Here is a 20683-nt window from a genome sequence, read left to right on the forward strand (position 1 = left end):
ATGGGGTACACTGGGACTCCCTGGCAGGTCCCAGGGTCACTCAGAGCAGGAACTCCGGAATGCTGGTTTATGAAACAGAAAAACAGCAGGAGGCAGCAATGCTGGTTTATTCCCACGGTCACCAGGGCCACACTGGTGCCCACTCCTACCACCATTCCAGCCACACCTAGGCCTGGGGCAGGGTCTCAGCAGAAGTGCTGTGGGCAGCCACCATCTAAGGCACTTGGTGGTTTCCTGAGGCCCGAGGAGGCTGCTCCCAGCACAGTGACCCCTTCCCTAGTCCGATGGAGGGACATCACCTCCCCGCTGAGCTCCGTCTCAGAGAACTGGGAGCAGCTGGAGCTGGGGTGAGAAAGCCCTTCAGCCTGCTGCACCGAGGCGCTCACACCCACCCGAGGCTCTGCCAGCTCTCATACCCGCCCCATCCCATCCCATCTTGGCAAAGCCCTGGGGCAGCTGAAGCACTCGGCAGGGACCTCTCCTGACACCTGGGCAGCTGCAGGGCTCCCTGCACGGCCCCACAGCAAGCTGTCCATGGGCCCCGGGACAAGCCACCACCCACATGTCCCAGTAGTCCGGAGCCCACCACACCCACTCCCTAGCTCTGGCGAGGCCACGCCTTCTCCACGCGGCGTGCAGTCCTGCTGAGGCGGTCAGGCAGCTGGCTTCGGCAGGCCGTCAGGACCCAGGAGGTGGGCGCTGGGGTTGTCCAGGATTTGGGGTCCTGGCCCCACCTGGGGGTAGAGATACGTGTCAGGTCACCAGGAATGGCAGCACCTCATCCTGTGCCCAGCATCTGTAGGGGGCCAGACACAGGAGGGTAGCGGTGTGCCCCCGCCCTTCTGGTGGGTCCTGGTCAGAAGCTAAACCACCCACACACAGCTCCCTCAGGCACAGCTGCCCCGCCAGCTGCCAGCCCCCGCCCAGGGCACTGCCTCCGTCATAGGGTGGACAGAGAACCACAGAGCCTGGAAACAGGCAGCCTGTGCATGTGGCCCCTGAGAGGAAGGCGGAGGCAACGGCTCAGGTGGCCGTGATCGCTGGATGCAGGCTTGGCTCTTGGGGCAGGTTGGAGAGCAGGAACCCTGGTCTGTTGGCGTGGGGGGCCCGCGGACCCCAGAAGCACCCACCCCAAGCGCTCCCTAGTTAGGGGCCTGATGCTCCCCACCTGTCTCCCTGGGAGCTTGTGTTAGACTCACCCTTCCACCCCCAGCCCAGCCCTGCTGCTCTGAGTATCGCCAGTGGCCTGTAATGTCCACTTTGAGAGCAAATGAATGAACAAAGGCTTTCTGGCTTCCTGCCTGAGACACAGTAGGGACAGGGACAGGGAGCCGGGCTGAGCCTGCAAGGGCCCTGGGGGCTGGGCAGCCCCCTCTGGCAAGAAAGGAAACCCCGAGAGTACCAGCCGAGCCCCAGGCCTCACCTGAGTGGCAATGATGTACTTGACCCCACCGGGGGTCGTCGGCTCCATGGCCAGCGCAGCCTGAAGCTCAGCTGAGAGAGGGGCCGGCCTTACCTGCAGCCCCTTCAGAAACCTGGAAGAGCAGGGCAGGGGCATGGTGAACACATCCATTTCTTTTTTTTTTTTTTTGAGACGGAGTCTCGCTCTGTTGCCCAGGCTGGAGTGCGGTGGCTTGATCTTTGCTCACTGCAAGCTCCGCCTCCTGGGTTCACGCCATTCTCCTGCCTCAGCTTCCTGAGTAGCTGGGACTACAGGCACCCGCCACCACGCCCGGCTAATTTTTTTGTATTTTTAGTAGAGACGGGGTTTCACCGTGTTAGCCAGGATGGTCTAGATCTCCTGACCTCGTGATCCTCCTGCCTCGGCCTCCCAAAGTGCTGGGATTACAGGCGTGAGCCACCGCGCCCAGCCAACATCCATTTCTCTAAGCGTCTAGAACAGGCAAGTCCAGAGATGGGAAGTGCATTGCTGGCTGTCAGGGCTCAGGGAGTGGGAGATGGCAGGTGGCCGCTGTGGTGACAGGTTTCTTTTAGGGGTGATGAAAAAGTTAAGGAGGTGGCTTGAGGTGGTAGCTGCACAACCCTGTGAGTGTCCTCAACACGACAGCATTGTATGCTCTGGAATGGCTGAGACAGTGAATTTTAGGTTATGTGGTAAATAGCTATGCCCAGGCTGGACCCACGTCTGGCCAAGGCTGCTGCCACGCCCCATGGGGTAACAGCTTAGGGAAGTGCCCAGTTCAAGCTGGTGCGTTCATCACTGTGTTCTGCAGAACAACGGAAGCCTGCAAGCCCCGCCTAGAGCAGAAGCCACGAGCCTGGTGCTTCCCAGGAGGGCAGTCCTGGGGTGTGGGTCTGAGTCCATCCCACAGGGCAGGCCCCTGACCAGTAGAAGGTATTACTGCTCCCACCCAGGACAGATGCCCATCCCCACACGCTTCCAGACACCCTTAAATAGGAAGCACCCCTCACATTGAGAATAAGACTCCATTAAAACAATGGGAGGGAAGAAATCAACAGCCCGGGAGCGAAAGGAGGCTGGGCCACACTGTGCACCGAGGAGGGTGTACGTGGGGGCTCTGTGGTGCCAGGATGCAGCTGCCAGACGACCCCACCCCAGAAAAGACACCCAACTGCAGGGGCGGGGTCAACACCCAGCCGCCTTGACCGCCTCTCACTCACTTCGGTAAGAAGGCAGTCGGGGGCTTTGACTCCTTTCCTTCAAAATGTCAGACACTTGTACACGCTCCTGGGAATGCACATGTGTTTCCTCAGAAGCCACTGTTCTATAGGATAAGGGCCTGCGGGCTTCTGAGCTGCAGGGGATGCCGTCTCTCAGGAGGTGGGTGCGTCTCACACACGCCTGCACGGCCTCTCTTTTTTCCCTGTGGACGTGGGCTGTGGGATGGCTCTGTGGGAACACCCTATCCGTGGCTCCCACACTCGGGGAATTGCCACCTGCCCTGGGACTCCCCGTCTCAGTGTCACAGCCTTCAGGTGCCTCCGTCTCTTCCGACCAGAGTTCCTGGCACCGTCTCCCAAAAAGGAGTAGGGGAAGGGTCCACACTCACGCGTCTCCGTTCGAGCCTGGGGGAAAGCTGTGCCTCACAGCAGCCACAAACTCAGCCACAGTGTCGTCCAGGGTGAAGATCACGGCATTGGGGCCCGCGTCAAAGGTGTACGCCACCTGGAACCCACAGCAGTCACCTCGGCTGTTCACGTGGTGCCTGGCCCTTGTCCCCTCAACCCTCTGGTCTGCCAGGGGGCCCTGGGCTCTCCAAGAGCTCAGTCTAGGCCCTCAGGGCCACACTGGAGTGGAGCTGTGACCCCAAGTGCCTGGTACTTGACACCTCTGCCTGTGAACCCAGGAAAAAGGTGGTGGGGCTGTGACCCGAGCAAGTCAAGAAACAAAACGAAACAGAAGAACCCGAATGGTCAGTGAGCTCCGCACACAGCAGGGCCGAGCTTTCAGACACAGATCACCCTGCACGCGGCTCCCGGGACCGTCTCCACGGCAGCATAAGCCTAGACACGCGACACAGTGTGAGAGCGCAGCCTCTGCCCTCCCAGCCCGCGTCACCTTGGTGTCCCCGTGGTGGGCGTTGAAGCGGTGCACCAGGTGGATGATGCGCCAGGAGACAGCATTGAGGTAAGAGATGGGCGGGAAGGTGTCGAGGCAGGTGGCGTGGAACTGGTTGCTGTCCTTCATGGTCAGCTGGGCGAAGCCGGGGAAGTCTCGCTCCTGGATGCAGCGGGTCATCTCCGCCATGCGCGTCGGTACCACAGACTCAGCCCGGAACTGCAAGGCACGGGGTGTTTCCCATGGAGCCGCTGGGGGTCTCGACAGCAGAGGGTTCCAGGAGGGTCTCTGGGGTTGGAAGCCCGGCTCAAGCCCCATCTCTGCATGTGGCTCCTCCACCTAGTCTCGGCGGGGCTGCCGCAGGTGTGAGAACATTTGGGCCCAGACAGAGGCTGAGGGCAGAGTCGGGCACAAGCATGACTCCCAGGGCCCCGGGGCCACCCGCTCCTGGCCTCACCCGCAGCAGGGCGCTGGTCTCCACGCTGGCCCGCATGCCCACAGTACTGCCTGTCAGCTTCTTCTCAGCGCTCACCTGCACGAGGGAGAGACAGCCTGGACCACACCCTGCAGGGGGCCAGCCCCAAGGACCTCAGCCCCAAACACTCAGCCCTCCCTCAGCCAATGCAGGCAGCGGGGGTGGGAGTCAGTGCCACCTGCCTGAACACGGAGGCCTCCTGGCCACAGCAGGGGCGACATAGGGGCAACTTCTAGATCCCAGTGGGTGGGTGGCGCCAGCCACGTGGGAGCACTTCCTGAGCACTCAACCACACGTCTGTTTCTTTAGCATCCACTGACCCCAGGAGCCAAGCAAAGCTTGGATAGGATGCCTTCACTCCTGCTCCCAGCAGCAGCCCTGACTAGGGACAGAGGCCACCTGGTCTGGATGGGATGCCTTCGCTCCTGTTCCCAGCAGCAGCCCCTGACTAGGGACAGAGGCCACCCAGCTGCTGCTCCAGCCGCCCCACTCACCACAAGGATGAGGACGCGGAGTTCAGGCCAGTGTGACTCGGGGGCCACTTGCCGGGCGATGCTGTCCTTCCCATCAGTCTGCTCTCCCATCTGCCACTCCACAAAGCCGCCATACAGGCTCCGGCAGGCGCTGCCTGAGCCCCGGCGAGCCACTTCTGAGAGGTCACTCTCCACGCCGTAGACACGGGCCAAGGTGTAGGCTGCAGGCATGGGGGTTCCGGGGAGGGTCCTCAGAGCTGCTAGGCTGTGCTCCCTGACAGCTCACTGCCCCCGGAACGTCACACACCCCACGGCAAACGGGGATTTCCAGATGACAGGGCTTCTGGGCCATCAGCCTTCGCGGGCAGCATTCACCAACCCAGCCATCCATCCCGCCCTCCACTAAGAGCGCCCTCCGCTCTTGGACACTCTGTTCACAGCCTGCAGAGCTTGCGGCCTGAGACAAAGGTGACAAAAGGTACCTACGGCAGAGCGGGAAGCCCCCTGGGGGATGTGGAGAGAGGGTCCCCTGGGGGACACCAAAGCTGGGCTTTGAGGGTGGGAAGGAATTTTAAGGTTGTGTGTGGGCAGGGGACTGATGCCAGGACAGAGCTGGGCTCCATAAGACGTGCCCCTGCCCACCTAGCACAGGAGCCACCTTCTCCCCTCGGTCCACAGGGCTCCAGCAGGGCGACCCCACCTCCAGGTCTGGTCACCCATGGCCCTGGTCACTGAGGGTGGTTCAGGGAAGGCACTGGAGCCCAGGTGGGCCAGGAAGCATCATCCCTGGAGTTGAGGGTGAAGATACTGTGAGACCACCGCCATGGGAACGGGCTCTGACACTGGGTGAGAAGCCGCCAGAAAGTGGCCTGGGGCCAGCAGAGAGCTGGGTCTGGTGGGGCCTGTAATCAGCTGTGCCCATTGGAATCTTCAGTTATGTGAACCACAAAACCATCGCTATTTTAGGTCTGAGCCAGTCTGAAGTGGTTTCTATCACTGACGACCTAGAGGGGCTCCACATGGAGCAACTGGAAGATGTTTCTATTTTTTTGTAGAGATGGGGGGTCTCACTGTGTTGCCAAGGCTGGTCTTGAACTCCTGGACTAAAGTGATTCTCCCCCATCAGCCTCTTAACTACTGGGATCACAGGCGAGAGCCCCGCGCCAACTGCAGCTGGAAGATGAAAATGTTCAAATTTGCTCTGGGAAGAGACTGAACAACTCCAGAGAGGCCAGGGAGGCCTGGGGTGTGGGATGCCCGTTCAGCCACGCCTGGCAGTGGGCCCCCTGACCCGGGAAGAGCGTGAAGTGGCTCCTATGCCCGCAGCCCAGAACCCCTGCGTGTCTCTGTGGGCACCCACCTAGGCAGGCATAGCCCGCCGCCGAGGAGGCCAGGCCCGCAGCCGTGGGGAAGTTGTTCACCGATGCCACGTGCACTTTGCAGCTGAGGCTGGAGGGCAGTGGGTCCCCATCCCATGCGTTCCTCCGCTTCCGGGCCAGGCGGCGGACTGCAGAGATGATGAGACAGCGTGTGGCCCAGCCGTCAGTACCCTGCCCGCCCTGCTCCTGCCCACCTGCCCGGGTCACAGCTGAACACCAGACCTCTGCCTGCCAGACTCCTCATGGAGAGTTTCTTCCCCAGGAAAACCCTAGACTGACCCCAAGCCCAGTGGGAATTGAAGTGGGGCCACTGTCCTAGAGCTGGGGTCCAGTGGGCATGTCTGGTTCCCAGCCACGTCGCCTGCTGCCTCAGGAGGGGCCCAGAGGCAGAAGCGCTTTCTGGATGCTCGGACCCTGCTGACAACAAGAAGGGATGGGCTTGCGGGGACCCCAACTCACTCTCCCGTAGGCAGGCCTGGAGCCGCGGCTGCCCCACGTCCTCCTCCCGGCCATTCAGCCAAATCCGGTCCTCGGTGAAGTCCTTGCTGATGACGGCTGTTGTGGTGGTTTTTTAACTGAAAAGGAAACCCAGGGCCACCTCAGAGGCCAGCATTGAGGACCGATGCCAGCCAGGTATCCCTTTCTACTGAGAGAGCTTCGTGGCTGCCCACTCGAGCAAGGCCCTCCTGCTGAGGGCGGGCGGGGGGAAAAGGCCAGCCTTAGCTGGGCAGTGGGGAAGCCTGTGAGGGAGGAAAGCGTGGGCCACACCTTGTGGAGCAACCAGGCCTTGTCCTGAATAAAGAGACAGGGACTCCCAAGGGAGCCCCCTGGGGGCACGGTGTGTGCACATGTGTGATGAGACCTGGGGGCACGTGTGTGCTGTGCTGAGCTCTCCTGACACTGGGAGATGGAACAGACACTGCGCGCTGCCGGGAGTCGTCACTGAGCCATCTCATTCTAGCCTTGAGGTAAAAAAGTACCAACTTTTTTTTGGTTTCAGAGACAGGGTCTCACTGTCACCCAGGCTGGAGTGCAGTGGCGTGATCATGGTTCACTGTGGTCTCCAACTCCTGGGCTCAAGAGATCCTCCCACGTCAGCCTCCCAAAGTGCTGGGATTGCAGATGTGAGCCACCGCACCCAGCCGGGTAGCAACTGTTCTACAAACGTTCTGGAAATGGCACTGTGGTGTTTTGTCGTCAGTCCACACGTACCTGCTCCTGGTGCAGAGTGACGCTCAGGGAGGAGTTGATGGGCAGAACCAGCTCTTCATCGCGCTTGCCCCCTGTAATGAACAGCCAGGGCCAGGCAGGTGGGCTTCCTGGCCCACCCTCCCCCCAGTGTTCCCCACAGGTGCCCCCACCCCCCACCCACAGCCCCTACCCGCCTCGATCCTGTCTCTCACCACACATGTGTGGCCGTCCTCCTGCTAGACCCCTGCCTGCAAGAACTGCTCCCCGCCCCACTGAGCTCAGGTTCCCACCACAGAGCTGGAGGCCAACCAGCCTCCCTCCCCGCTCCACGCTCCTTTATCATCATCTGTGAGTGCCCAGGTGCAGAGCGCTCTGACCGCGGCCTGCCTCCCCTCCACCTTCCCAAACAAGAGGAGCCCAGCTCTGAGAATGCCTCAAATCTCACTGCTCATATTCCCCGGGAACATCTGGGATAAACCCCTTTCTGCCCAGCACAGCCATGGGACAGCAAGAGAAATCAACCTTCCGGAAAGTCTGAAATGAAACGTTTGCCTGGGGAGCACTGCGCAGTGCTTCAGCTGAAGTCTTATTTCACGGCGTCTTTGCTAAGCACACAATGTGCTCGGTTTTGTGAGAGGGGAGGTCTCTGGGGATGGCGGACAGCTCCAGGGGTGGTAAATGCGGACACCTGGGAAAGAACCACGCTCTGCAGTTCGCAAGGCTCTTTCTCACACAGCACTGAGTGGCCCTTGTAGGCGGACGCGGCTGCCCTGAGAGGCCGGCAAACCTCTGCTTTCAGGAAGGTGGGCCGGCGGACTTCTCCCTCTTCCTCCCACTGAGGACAACTAAGACCCTGGACATCACAGGTGAGACTCTCATGGGTGACAGAGGACAGCTGTGGGACAGGGCAGGAGGAGCCCCCAGGCTTTCTTTTCTGTCCTGCCTGCCCTAGACCTAGCCCTGCAGAAGCTGGAACTGCCAACCAAAGCCAGCCTTCCCTAGCAGGACCGACAGCGTAGCAACACAGAAACAGACTCCTGGCCCAGCACGGTGCAGTGGCTTGCGTCGGTAATCCCAGCACTCTGGGAGGCCGGGCGTGGTGGCTCACACCTGTAATCCCAGCACTCTGGGAGGCCGGGCGTGGTGGCTCACACCTGTAATCCCAGCACTCTGGGAGGCTGGGCGTGGTGGCTCACACCTGTAATCCCAGCACTCTGGGAGGCTGGGCGTGGTGGCTCACACCTGTAATCCCAGCACTCTGGGAGGCCGGGCATGGTGGCTCACACTTGTAATCCCAGCACTTTGGGAGGTCGAGGTGGGCGGATCACCTGAGGTCAGGAGTTTGAGACTAACCTGACCAATATAGTGAAACCCCATCTCTACGAAAAATACAAAAATTAGCCAGGCTGTGGTGATGCGTGCCTGTTATCCCAGCAACTCAGGAGGCTGAGGTGGGAAAATTGCTTGAACCTGGGAGGCGGAGGTTGCACTGAGTCGAGATGGCACCACTGCACTCCAGCCTTACTTACTCCAGCCTGGTGACAGAGGCAGACCCTGTCTCCAAAAAAAAAAAAAAAAAAAAAGAAAAAGAAAAAGAAAAAAGAAGAAACAGATTCCTCCCACACTCCAGGCTGGAACGGTGCCCCGCCCCCTTTCCCTCCCTGAAGGAGTGGGGACTTTCACCTCCCCAGGAGTCAGTGGAGAGCACACAGGAGCCTGGACTCCCCTGACCTGCAGTCTCTTATCAGAGGCCAAGTAGACACTCAGGGATTCCTGAGGGCCTGGTGGGGATGGGGCAGCGTTGGTGGGGAGGGAACCTGGACTTCTGCCTCCTTATCATGAGCCAGCACCTCCTTCTCCACCAGCGTGCTATCAAAAACCAGCTCAAATGTAAGGTTTAAAGAAGACCAGAGTCTCTGAACGTTACAAGAAAATTGACAAGTTTCCATAAAAATCACTGTCGGCCAGCCACAGTGGCTCACACCTATGATCCCAGCACTTTGGGAGGCCGAAACCAGCGGATCACTTGAGGTCAGGAGTTTGAGACCAGCCTGGCAATATGGCAAAACCCTGTCTCTACCAAAAATACAAAAATTAGCTGGGTGTGGCGGTGCACACCTATAGTCCCAGCTACTTGGGAGGCTGAGGCAGGAGAATCGGTTGAACCCAGGAAGCGGACGTTGTGGTGAGCCAAGATCGTGCCATTGCACTCCAGCCTGGGTGTCGCAGTGAGAGTCCGTCTCAAAAAAATAAAGGCCAGGTGCAGTGGCTCACGCCTGTAATCCCAGCACTTTGGGAGGCCAAGGTGGGCAGATCACGAGATCAGGAGCTCGAGACCAGCCTGGCCAACATGGTGAAACCCTGTCTTTACTAAAAATACAAAAATTAGCCGGGTGTGGTGGTGCGTGCATGTAGCCCCAACTACTCAGAAGGCTAAGGCAGGAGAATTGCTTGAACCTGGGAGGTGGAGGTTACAGTGAGCCAAGATTGTGCCACTGCACTACAGCCTGGGTGACAGAGCAAGACTCTGTCTCAAAAAAAAAAAAAAAAAAAAAAGGAGAAAACCCAGAAACAGACCCAAACAAGCCCAGCTGATTTTTTTTTTTTTTTTTTTTTTTTTTTTACAAAAGTGCAAAAGCAATTCAATGGAGGAAGGATAGCCTTTCTGGCCTAAATGGACAACCTTGGATCACAGACTTAAATATAAAAGGCAATCCTATACAACTCAGAGAAAAGCAGAAAATCTTCAGGACGTAGGGCTAAGCAAAGAGGTCTTAGACTTGACATCAAAACTGATACGCTGAACTTCTTTAAAATGAAAAACTGGCTCTTTGTTAAGGGGATGAAAAGATTAGCTAGTTTGGGAGACAGTATCTGCAAACCACGTGTCCAACAGGAGGCTAATATCTAGAACACATATTTAATTTTTTTTCAGTAGAGACGGGGTTTCACCATGTTGGCCAAGCTGGTCTCAAACTCCTGACCCCAGGTGATCCACCCACCTCAGCCTCCCCAAGTGCTGGGATTACAGGCGTGAGCCTGCGCACCCAGCCTATAATGTATGATGAACTCTCAAAACTCATAGTAAAAAAGCAAACCATCCAGTGAGTGCATGGACACAGGACGTGAAGAGATATTTCACCGAGAAAACCCACAGATGGCAAATAAGCACAAAGAAAGTTGCTCCACATCACTGGCCAACAGGGAAATGGAATGAGGACCACAGCACCCTGTCAGCACATCCCTACCACCACGCGGCTAAAATGAAAAACAACAACTCCACCAAATGCTGGTGAGGATCTGGAAGAACTGCCTCACGGTAGGGATGCAAAATGGCCCAGCCACTCTGAAAAACAATTCGACAGTTTCTTTAAAAAAAAAAAGAAAAAGGCCGGGCGCGGTGGCTCAAGCCTGTAATCCCAGCACTTTGGGAGGCCGAGACGGGCGGATCACGAGGTCAGGAGATCGAGACCATCCTGGCTAACACGGTGAAACCCCGTCTCTACTAAAAAATACAAAAAACTAGCCAGGGGAGGTGGCGGGCGCCTGTAGTCCCAGCTACTCGGGAGGCTGAGGCAGGAGAATGGCGTAAACCCGGGAGGCGGAGCTTGCAGTGAGCTGAGATCTGGCCACTGCACTCCAGCCTGGACGACAGAGCGAGACTCCGTCTCAAAAAAAAAAAAAAAAGGTATATATATACACACACATACATATATGTCTATGCATATATATATCTACCATCTGACCCAGGAACCGCACTCCTGGGCATTTATCCCAGAAGAATGAAAATGTATGTTCACACAAAAACCTGTACACATTTTATGGCAGCTTTATTGGTAAGGGAAATAGAAAAAAATTAGCCAGGCGTGGTGGCGGTGCCTGTAAAAAAAAAAAAAAAGAAAAGAAAAGAAACAAAGAAAGAAAACCTCAGATGCTCTTAACGGGGTGAGGCCTTGGCTAAGAGGGTGGTCCATGGAGTCCACCGACTGGCTCAGCAACAGAGGGGCAAAGCACTGGTACAATCGGGGGCACGTCCACATTCTATGCTGAATGAAATAAGCCAAACTCAAAAGATACTGGGTGGGCCACATACTGTGATTCCAGTTTGGGAACATTTTGAAACGACGTTACAGAAATGGGTGGTCAGTGGCGGCCAGGTAACCCCGGCGGGAGGCGAGGGGCGTGGCTATGAACGCGCAGGTGCGGACCGGCCTCCCCCGCAGGGATGTGGGCTGCGGACCCCCGTTCCCGCTCCTTGGAGGTTACCATTGGCAGAAAAGGGGCGAGGGAGGGGCACAGGGCCTCGGGCTGGGGGGCAGTGGCGCGATCTCGGCTCACTGCAGCCTCGACCTCCCGGGCTCAGGCCATCCTCCCGCCTCAGCCTCCCGAGGAGCTGGAGCCATAGACGCGCACCACCACGGCGGATTCTTACGATTCGTGGGAATCGATGATTGATGATTTCGATAAAGTTCGGAAATCACTAATGGGCAGGCGCCGGGCGACCCTGCAGGGGCGGCAGCCGTGGCGGGGGGAACAGGTGGCGCCGAGCCCGTCACGCGGAGAAAGAGCGCGCGGCCCCGCCCGACCACCGCCGCCCACCTCCCTGAGCCTCAGTTTCCCCGTCTGTCGAGGCCCTAGGAGAGCAGGACGGAGCGCGCCGCGGAGTCAGCGCGCGACCCCCATGAACCCGGCCTCGCTCCCGGCCATCCCCGTCCCAGGCTGGCCCGCGACACTCACAGTACTTGATGACCGCGATGTTGACCGGCGCGGTACAGGTGACTGCCGCCAGCGGCTGCTCCGAGGCCATGGTCCCACCGCCCGGCGCCCCCAGCTCCACAGCCACTTACGGCCGGCGATCCCACCCCACAGGGCTCTGCCGCCTCACGCGCTGCCACAGGATTGGCCCGTGAGAGCCCGGCAGCTCGCGCGCCGACCAATCAGCGGCGAGTCTGGTGCACGCATTTCCTCTCAGCCAATGGACGGGATCGGACGATGGGCCGCTGACGTGAGTCCGCCCCACCCCCTGAGTGTGCTCGCCAGGCCTGAAGGGGTGGTGTCTGCGCAGGCGCCGTATGTGCAGGTGCGTGGCGTCGGCGTCGGCGTCAGTGCTCCAGGGTCTGGGCGCTGCGAAGTGGGGGCTGTTGCCTTTGGGGGCTCCGCGACTGTCTGCTGGTGCTGTGCGGGGTGTGCGGCAGCCGTGCGGGGTCCGGGAGGCGCTGTGCGGGGTGTGCGGCAGCCGTGCGGGGCCCGGGAGGCGCTGTGCGAGGTGTGCGGCAGCCGTGCGGGGCCCGGGAGGCCCTGTGCGGGGTGTGCGGCGGCTGTGCGGGGCCCGGGAGGCCCTGTGCGGGGTGTGCGGGGGCTGTGCGGGGCCCGGGAGGCGCTGTGCGGGGTGTGCGGGGGCTGTGCGGGGCCCGGGAGGCGCTGTGCGGGGTGTGCGGCGGCTGTGCGGGGCCCGGGAGGCGCTGTGCGGGGTGTGCGGCAGCCGTGCGGGGCCCGGGAGGCGCTGTGCGGGGTGTGCGGCGGCTGTGCGGGGTCCCGGAGGCGCTGTGCGGGGTGTGCGGCGGCTGTGCGGGGTCCCGGAGGCGCTGTGCGGGGTGTGCGGCGGCTGTGCGGGGTCCGGGAGGCGCCGTGTGGGGTCCGTGAGGCTCTGTTTGGGGCGCCCTGTGAGAGGCTCTGCGGGGACCATCAAGGGGCCGTGGGGCGCTCTGCCAGGCGCTGTGTGGGAGGCTGTGCGGGGGCCGTGGGGCGCTGTGTGGGAGGCTGTGCGGGGGCCGTGGGGCGCTGGGTGGGAGGCTGTGCGAGGCGCTGTGTGGGAGGCTGTGCGGGGGCCGTGGGGCGCTGTGTGGGAGGCTGTGCGGGGCTGAGGGGAGGGCGGGTCGCGCTGTGCCCTCCATGAAGCTCTCGGATGGCCCCGCTGGGTGTGGGGGTGGACACAGGCCGAAGGTCAGGCGCTGGAACAGGTGTCCCGAGATCCACTCTGAACCCGGCAGCCAAGGGCACCCTGTCCCGCCGCCCACAGCCTTTTCCGCAGCCGTAGCCTGGGCCAGGGTCCCCCCCCATGGGACTCGCACGAAAGACCCCGGGGCGGGAGAGCCCTGCAGCCCAGAGCTGGATCCAGCCTGCATTGAGGTGGGCGTCTCAAGTAACCCTCTAAGGCCCTGCGGGAGCAAAGCCTTGGACTGGGTTGTGGCGCTTATATGTGTATTGACTGCTGTTGTAAAACATACGTGAAACATTTAAGCGTGCGTTTCCCTGCCATTCAGTCCAATCATGTGCCACACCCCCACTATTTCTAGAATTTTCTCATCCCAAACAGAAACTCTGTCCCCTTTAAACAGTAACTTCCCATTTTCCTCTTCCCCTTTTAAAATTTTACTTTCAGTTTTTAAATAGCCCCGATTGGCGGTGCGCGGTGGCTCACACCTGTAATTCCAGCACTTTGGGAGGCCGAGTTGGGCAGATCACGAGGTCAGGAGTTTGAGACCAGCCTGGCCCAGCCTGGCCAACATGGTGAAACCCCGTCTCTACTAAAAATACAGTAATTAGGTGGGCTTGGTGGTGCACGCCTGTAATCCCAGCTAGTGGGAAGGCTGAGGCAGGACAATTGCTTGAACCCAGGAGGTGGAAGTTGCAGTAAGCCGAGATGGTGCTACTGTACTCCAGCCAGGGTGACAGATTTCGGAAAATACGGGACTGTGCAGTGTGAAATGTCCACTTTGCCTGGCCACCTAGTTCTATTACCAGAATCATCATACTTCTTTCTTTTTTTTTTTTTTTCTAGAAATAGGGTCTCACTCTGTTGCCCAGGCTGGAGGGCAGTGGTACGATCAAAGCTCCATGTAGCCTCGACCTTCTGGCTTAAGGGATCCTCCCACCTCAGCTTCCTCAGTAGTTGGGACTATGGGTACACACCACCATGCCTGGCTAATTTTTTTCTTAATTTTTTGTAGAGATGTTGAGGGGGTCTTGCTATGTGACCAAGACTGATTTGAACTCCTGGCCTCAGGGGACCCTCCCATTTCAGTCTCCCAAAGTACTGGGATTAGGTTTGAGCCACTCCACCTGGCCTGTCAATTCTTGGTGTATTTTTTCCTTGACGTGCATAGTACAAGCACATAGCGTGTTCTCCCACCTTGCTTTTTCTACTTACGTGCTTCTTAGAGATCATCCCAATTTAGTAAAAAGCTTCCTTGTTTGTTGTCTAAATATGCCTGGTCTGTCCTGATGGACAGTTGGGTTGTTACTGTGAATGGGGCTTTTCCACATTGTTTGCGCACATGTATTTCTGCAGGAGAAATTTCTGGAAGTGGAATTGCTGGGCCCAGTAGGATGTGCCTGAGTACTTTTGATAGCTGTTGGCAAGTCGCCCTTTGTGGAAGTCAGTTGATTACTCAGGTCTCTCCGTGGAAGTCTGAGAGTGCCTGCACGCCTTCACTGGCACAGTGGGTCATCTGTCAGGGCGAGATGTGGTGTCTCACTGTTTTCAATTTGCATTTCAGATCGTGGTTATTTTTCATTTCTCTTGCAATCGCAGCCACTTTTCTGTTTTATGCAAAGCCACTAAATCCTGTTGAAGAGCTGGGTGCGGTGGCTCAAGCCTGTAATCTCAGCACTTTGGGAGGCTGAGACGGGCCGATCACGAGATCAAGAGATCGAGACCATCCTGGCTAACACAGTGAAACCCCGTCTCTAGTAAAAAAAAAACACAAAAAACTAGCTGGGCAAGGTGGCAGGAGCCTGTAGTCCCAGCTACTCGGGAGGCTGAGGCAGGAGAATGGCGTAAACCCGGGAGGCGGAGTTTACAGTGAGCTGAGATCCAGCCACTGCGCTCCAGCCTGGGCTGCAACAGAGCGAGACTCCCTCTCAAAAAAAAAAAAAAAAAAAATCCTGTTGAAGAGCTGATGCGGACTGTCTGGGCCTATGCTCAGGGGGTACTCACTCAGCTACTCAGAGAGAGAGTGGGGCTTCCGGTCACCACCTTCCTTCTGCCACAGCTATGATGAAAAAGAAGACACAGGCCTGGTGCTTTGGGAGGCCAAGGAGGGAAGATTGCTTAAGTCCAGTAGAAAAAAAACAATTTATTTTTATTTAGTGACAGGGTCTCACTCTGTTGTCCAGGCTGGAGTGTGGTGGCACCATCAGCTTACAGCAGCCTCAGCCTCCTGAGCTCAGGTGATCCTCCCACTTGAACCTCCTGAGTAGCTGTGATACAGGCGCATGCCACCACTCCTGACTAATTTTTATTTTTTATTTTGTAGAGATGGAGGTCTTAACTATATTGCCCAGGCTGCCCTTTTTTTTTTTTTTTTTTTTTTTTTTGAGGCGGAGTCTTGCTCTGTCGCCCAGGCTGGAGTGCAGTGGCACTATCTCGGCTCACTGCAAGCTCCGCCTCCTGGGTTCACGCCATTCTCCTGCCTCAGCCTCCCGAGTAGCTGGGACTACAGGCGCCTGCCACCACGCCCGGCTAATTTTTTTGTATTTTTAGTAGAGATGGGGTTTCACCGTGTTAGCCAGGATGGTCTCGATCTCCTGACCTCGTGATCCACCCATCTCGGCCTCCCAAAGTGCTGGGATTACAGGCTTGAGCCACCGCGCCCGGCCTTTTTTTTTTTTTTTTTTGAGACAAGAGTCTCAGTGTCACCCAGGCTGGAGTGCAGTGGGGCAATCACAGCTCCCTCCTCCTCCTGCCTCCTGGTTTCAAGTGATTCTTGTGCCTCAGCCTCCCAAGTAGCTGGGATTACAAGTGTGCACCAGCAGACCCGGTGAATTTATGTATTTTTAGTAGAGACTGGGTTTCGCCATGTTTTCCAGGCTGGTCTCAAACTCCTGGCCTCAAGTGATATGCCTGCCTTGGCCTCCCAAAGCACTGGGATTACAAGCGTGAGCCACCACACCTGGCGGTTTTTTTTTTTTTAATTTTTATTTTTTTATTTTTTTATTTTTATTTTATTTTATTTTATTTTATTTTATTTTATTTTATTTTATTTATTTTTATTTTTTTGAGACGGAGTCTCGCTCTGTCGCCCAGGCTGGAGTGCAGTGGCCGGATCTCAGCTCACTGCAAGCTCCGCCTCCCAGGTTCACGCCATTCTCCTGCCTCAGCCTCCCGAGTAGCTGGGACCACAGGTGCCTGCCACCTCGCCCGGCTAGTTTTTTGTATTTTTAGTAGAGACGGGGTTTCACCATGTTAGCCAGGATGGTCTCGATCTCCTGACCTCGTGATCCGCCCGTCTCGGCCTCCCAAAGTGCTGGGATTACAGGCTTGAGCCACCGCGCCCGGCCTATTTTTTTATTTTTTGAGACGGAGTCTTGCTCTGTCAGTCACCCAGGCTGGAGTGCAGTGGCGCGATCTCAGCTTACTGCAACCTCTACCTCCAGGGTTCACGCCATTCTCCTGCCTTAGCCTCCCGAGTACCTGGGACTACAGGCGCCCACCACCACGACCGGCTACTTTTTTTTTGTATTTTTAGTAGAGACGGGGTTTCACCGTGTTAGCCAGGATGGTCTTGATCTGACCTTGTGACCCACCTGCCTTGGTCTCCTAAAGTTCCAGGATTACCTTCTTATTCTTTCGCTCCCTCAGCATTCCTTGTTTTCTTTTTTTTTTTTTTTTTTTTGAGACGGAGTCTTGCTCTGTAGCCCGGACTGGAGTGCAGTGGCCGGATCTCAGCTCACTGCAAGCTCCGCCTCCCGGGTTCCCACCATTCTCCTGCCTCAACCTCCCGAGTAGCTGGGACTACAGGCGCCCGCCACCTCGCCCGGCTAGTTTTTTGTATTTTTAGTAGAGACGGGGTTTCACCGTGTTAGCCAGGATGGTCTCGATCTCCTGACCTCGTGATCCGCCCGTCTCGGCCTCCCAAAGTGCTGGGATTACAGGCTTGAGCCACCGCGCCCGGCCCCTTGTTTTCATTATTAAAATTATCTAAGTCATACTCACAGTTGAGCCATGTAGCAATGGGTGCTGACAGTGTGCTTGTGGGCAGACTCCATGATTTAGCTGAGAACCTAGGATGAATGATCTCACTGAAAGATGTCAGACATAGATCCCCACACTGACTCCTGGATCAGGAGATCCAGGCGCTCCTGAACCTCAACCTATATGTGTGTCAAAAATAGGCCAGGCATGATGGTTCATGCCTGTAAGCCCAGCAGCACTTTGGGATTTGGGAGGACTGCTTGAGGCCAGGAGTTCAAGACCAGTCTGGGCGACATAGCGAGACTCCACCATCTCTACAAAAAGGAATTTTTTCTTGAGACAGAGTCTCATTCCATTGCCCAGGCTGGAGTGCAGTGGCGTGATCTCAGCTCACTGCAACCTCTGCCTCCTGGGCTCAAGTGATTCTCCTGCCTCAGCCTCCCAGGTAGCTGGGACTACAGGTGTGTACCAACACGCCTGGCTAATTTTTTTTTGTATTTTTAGTAGAGATGGGGTTTCACCGTGTTAGCCAGGATGGTCATGGTCTCGATCTCCTGACCTCACGATCCACCCGCCTCGGCCTCCCAAAGTGCTGGGATTACAGATGTGAGCCACTGTGCCTGGCCTACAAAAAATTTTTTTGAAAATAATCTGCCCGTAGTGGTGCACACCTGTAGTCCCAGCTACTAGAGAGGCTAAAGCAGCATGATCACTTGAGCCCAGGAGTTCAAAGCTTCAGTGAGCTCTGATCACACCACTGCATTTCAGCCACAGGCGTGGGTGCTCTGCTAAGTATGGTATGAGTAGGCTGTGTGTGACCCTGATTCACAGGGAGAGAGGGTCTGGGAGATGAATGAGAAGCCACACAGCTGGAGGGGAAGTCCAGCCAGGCCTGAGCATGTCCTGCCTGGCTCCAGGCCTGCAGCCCTGGGGGTTTGGCCTGGACAGGCCAGCAGAGGGGCCCCGAGCGCAGCCTGCACAGCATCCTACTGCTGATCCCCAGGGCTTCCTGCTTCCTGGCGCTTCCTGTCCTTTCCCCGAGCCCAGGCATCTGGGACTTTAAAAAGTCAGAAAGTGACTGGAAAGGAAGGCGTGTGTCTAGCTTGCTCTGTATCTGCCTTGCATTTGGGAGGTCTTAGTGGAAACGTTTTTCTGGAAGCAGTCAGCAAATGTGAAACACCATCAAGCCAGGCAATTGGAGAGGTAAAAAGAAGTGAAGACTCGGGGAATAAGGGCATTTTAAAAATAAAAATTTAAATAAAAAAAGACAAGGAAATGTTTATTCCTGAGGAGTTTACAATACGATACTTTTTTTTTTTTTTAACTTTTATTTTAGGTTTGGGGTACATTTGAAGGTTTGCTACATAAACAAACACATGTCACGGGGGATGGTTGTAAAGATTATTTCATCACGCAGGTACAAAGCCCAGTACCCAATAGTTGTCTTTTCTGCTCCTCTCCCTCCTGCCCTCGCCCCTCAAGTGGACCCCTGTGTCTGTTGTTTCCTTGTGTTCATAAGTTCTTATTTAGCTCCCACTTATAAGTGAGAAGATGCAGTATTTGATTTTCTATTCCTGTGTTAGATACTTACTTTTATTTTCCATTTATTTGTTTTGAGACAGGGTCTCACTCTGTTGCCCAGACTAGAATGCAGTGGCAAGATCATGGCTCACTGCAAACTTGACCTCCTGCGCTTAAGCCATCCACCTGCCTTTGCCTACTAAAGTACTGGGATTATAGACTTAGCCACCACACCCAATTAATTGTTTAATTTTTTGTTTTTTGTAGAATAGGGTCTTGCCATGTGGCCCAGGCTTGTCTTAAACTCCTGGGCTCAAGTCATCCTCCCACCTCGGCCTCCCAAAGTGCTGGGATTACAGGCATGAGCCACCATGCCCAGCCTTTTCTTCTCCTCTAAACAGGAGTCATTAGAGAAACCTGGCTTCCCCACAGGACTGCTTGAGTCCAGATCTCAGTCCACTATCTTCCTGCAGCTCCTCCCACCATATCACCCCACACACGGGCCCCAATATAAAAAGAGCGCCATATTTGCTGTCCTGATCAGATACCTTACTCTGACTTCAAAGTCAAAGGGGCCAGTCGTGTTGGCTCACGCCTGTAATCTCAGCACTTTGGGAGGCTGAGGCAGGCGAATCACTTGATGTCAAGAGTTCAAAACCAGCCTGGCCAACATGGTGAAACCCTGTCTCAACTAAAAGTACAAAAATTAGCTGGTGTGTTGACATGCACCTGTAGTCCCAGGTACTCGGGAGGCTGAGGCAGGAGAATGGCCTGAACCTGGGAGACAGAGGCTGCAGTGAGCTGAGATTGCTCCACTGTACTCTAGCCTGGGTGACAGAAGGAGACTCCATCTCAAAAAAAAAAAAAAAAAGCCAGTTGCGGTGGCTCACACTTATAATCCCAGCACTTTGGGAGGCTGAAGCATGCAAATCACCTCAGGTCAGGAGTTCAAGACCAGCCTGGCCAACGTGGCAAAACCCCATCTCTACTAAAAAATACAAAAATTAGCTGGGTGTAGTGGCATGCATCTGTAATCCCAGCTACTTGGGAAGCTGAGGCAGGAGAATCGCTTGAACCCAGAGGTGGAGGTTGCAGTAAGCCGAGATCGCACCACCACACTCCAGCCTGGGCAACAGAGCAAGACTCTGTTTCACAAAACAAAAAAAAAGTGAAAGGAAATCTCAGAATATCTTACCGAGTGACAATGTAGAGACAAAAACGACAGACTCTGGCTGGGTGCGGTGGCTCATGTCTGTAATCCCAGCACTTTGGAAGGCCGAGGAGCACAGATCACTTGAGGTCAGGAGTTTGAGACCAGCCTGGCCAACATGGCAAAACCCCATCTCTACTAAAAATGCGAAAATTAGCCATGTATAGTGGTACATGCCTGTAGTCTCAGCTACTTGGGAGACTGAGGCAGGAGAGTCGTTTGAACCTGGAAGATGGAGGTTGCGGTGAGCCGAGATCACACTACTGCACTCCAACCTGGGCAACAGAATGAGACTCCATCTTTAAATAAATAAATAAATAAATAAATAATAAAATTACAGACTCTGGGTCTAAATTGCCTGAGTTTAAAGAACAGCTCTGCTACGAATTTACTGTGTGAGTTCAGGCAAGCTACTTAACCTCTCTGTGCCCATTTCCTTACCTGTGGGGATAAGGATGGTTTCTTGTAGATGATAAAGCCCTTTGAAGGAGCCCACCCGTGTTTATCTGCAGGGAGTAGTGTTATTGACCCCCCAGAGAAGCTCTTGGGTGAGTGTGGTCATCTTTCAGAAGAAACAGAATGTGTATTTGGTTAAATCAGTGAGTAAATACAGATTCTTCTGTAGCTTCCAGTTTTCCAAACCAGGAGCTGCACATACACCCTCGTTTACTGTATGCACGTGGCCGGAAACCCTGCCAGCTGGGCTGGCGGCTCAAATGGCCCTGCCGTCCTTGTGCTCGAGCCACTCACCTCGGAAAGTATTTCCCTTCAGGGACACAAACATCCAGCTCACCCGTTTTCCACCTTGCTTTCCCGCACCATGGTGATCCTGGGTGGGAGTATGTGGGGCTTGATTTGTGCTGCCTGGGTGAACACAGAGGCAGCATCACCCAAACCTCCCGCGGCTGATAATGGGATTAAATTGGTTGCCAAAGAACAAGCAGATCCATTTCCAGGGCAGGGGAACAGATCGGTAT

General features: G+C 56.1%; 1 protein-coding gene across 1 annotated transcript; it reads right to left on the minus strand.

Annotated features, from left to right (window-relative positions):
- Positions 1–89: 89 nt before the first annotated feature.
- On the minus strand, positions 90–11927 carry MVD (mevalonate diphosphate decarboxylase). Its single transcript, XM_073015643.1, is given in 10 exon segments — positions 90–734; positions 1424–1535; positions 3033–3148; positions 3542–3760; positions 3999–4073; positions 4511–4710; positions 5850–5996; positions 6328–6466; positions 7081–7151; positions 11797–11927. Coding segments are annotated over 10 exon segments (1230 nt in total). The 5' UTR covers positions 11867–11927; the 3' UTR covers positions 90–653.
- Positions 11928–20683: the final 8756 nt, after the last annotated feature.

The sequence above is a fragment of the Chlorocebus sabaeus genome, chromosome 5, assembly GCF_047675955.1.
Source record: "Chlorocebus sabaeus isolate Y175 chromosome 5, mChlSab1.0.hap1, whole genome shotgun sequence".
NCBI lineage: Eukaryota > Metazoa > Chordata > Mammalia > Primates > Cercopithecidae > Chlorocebus > Chlorocebus sabaeus.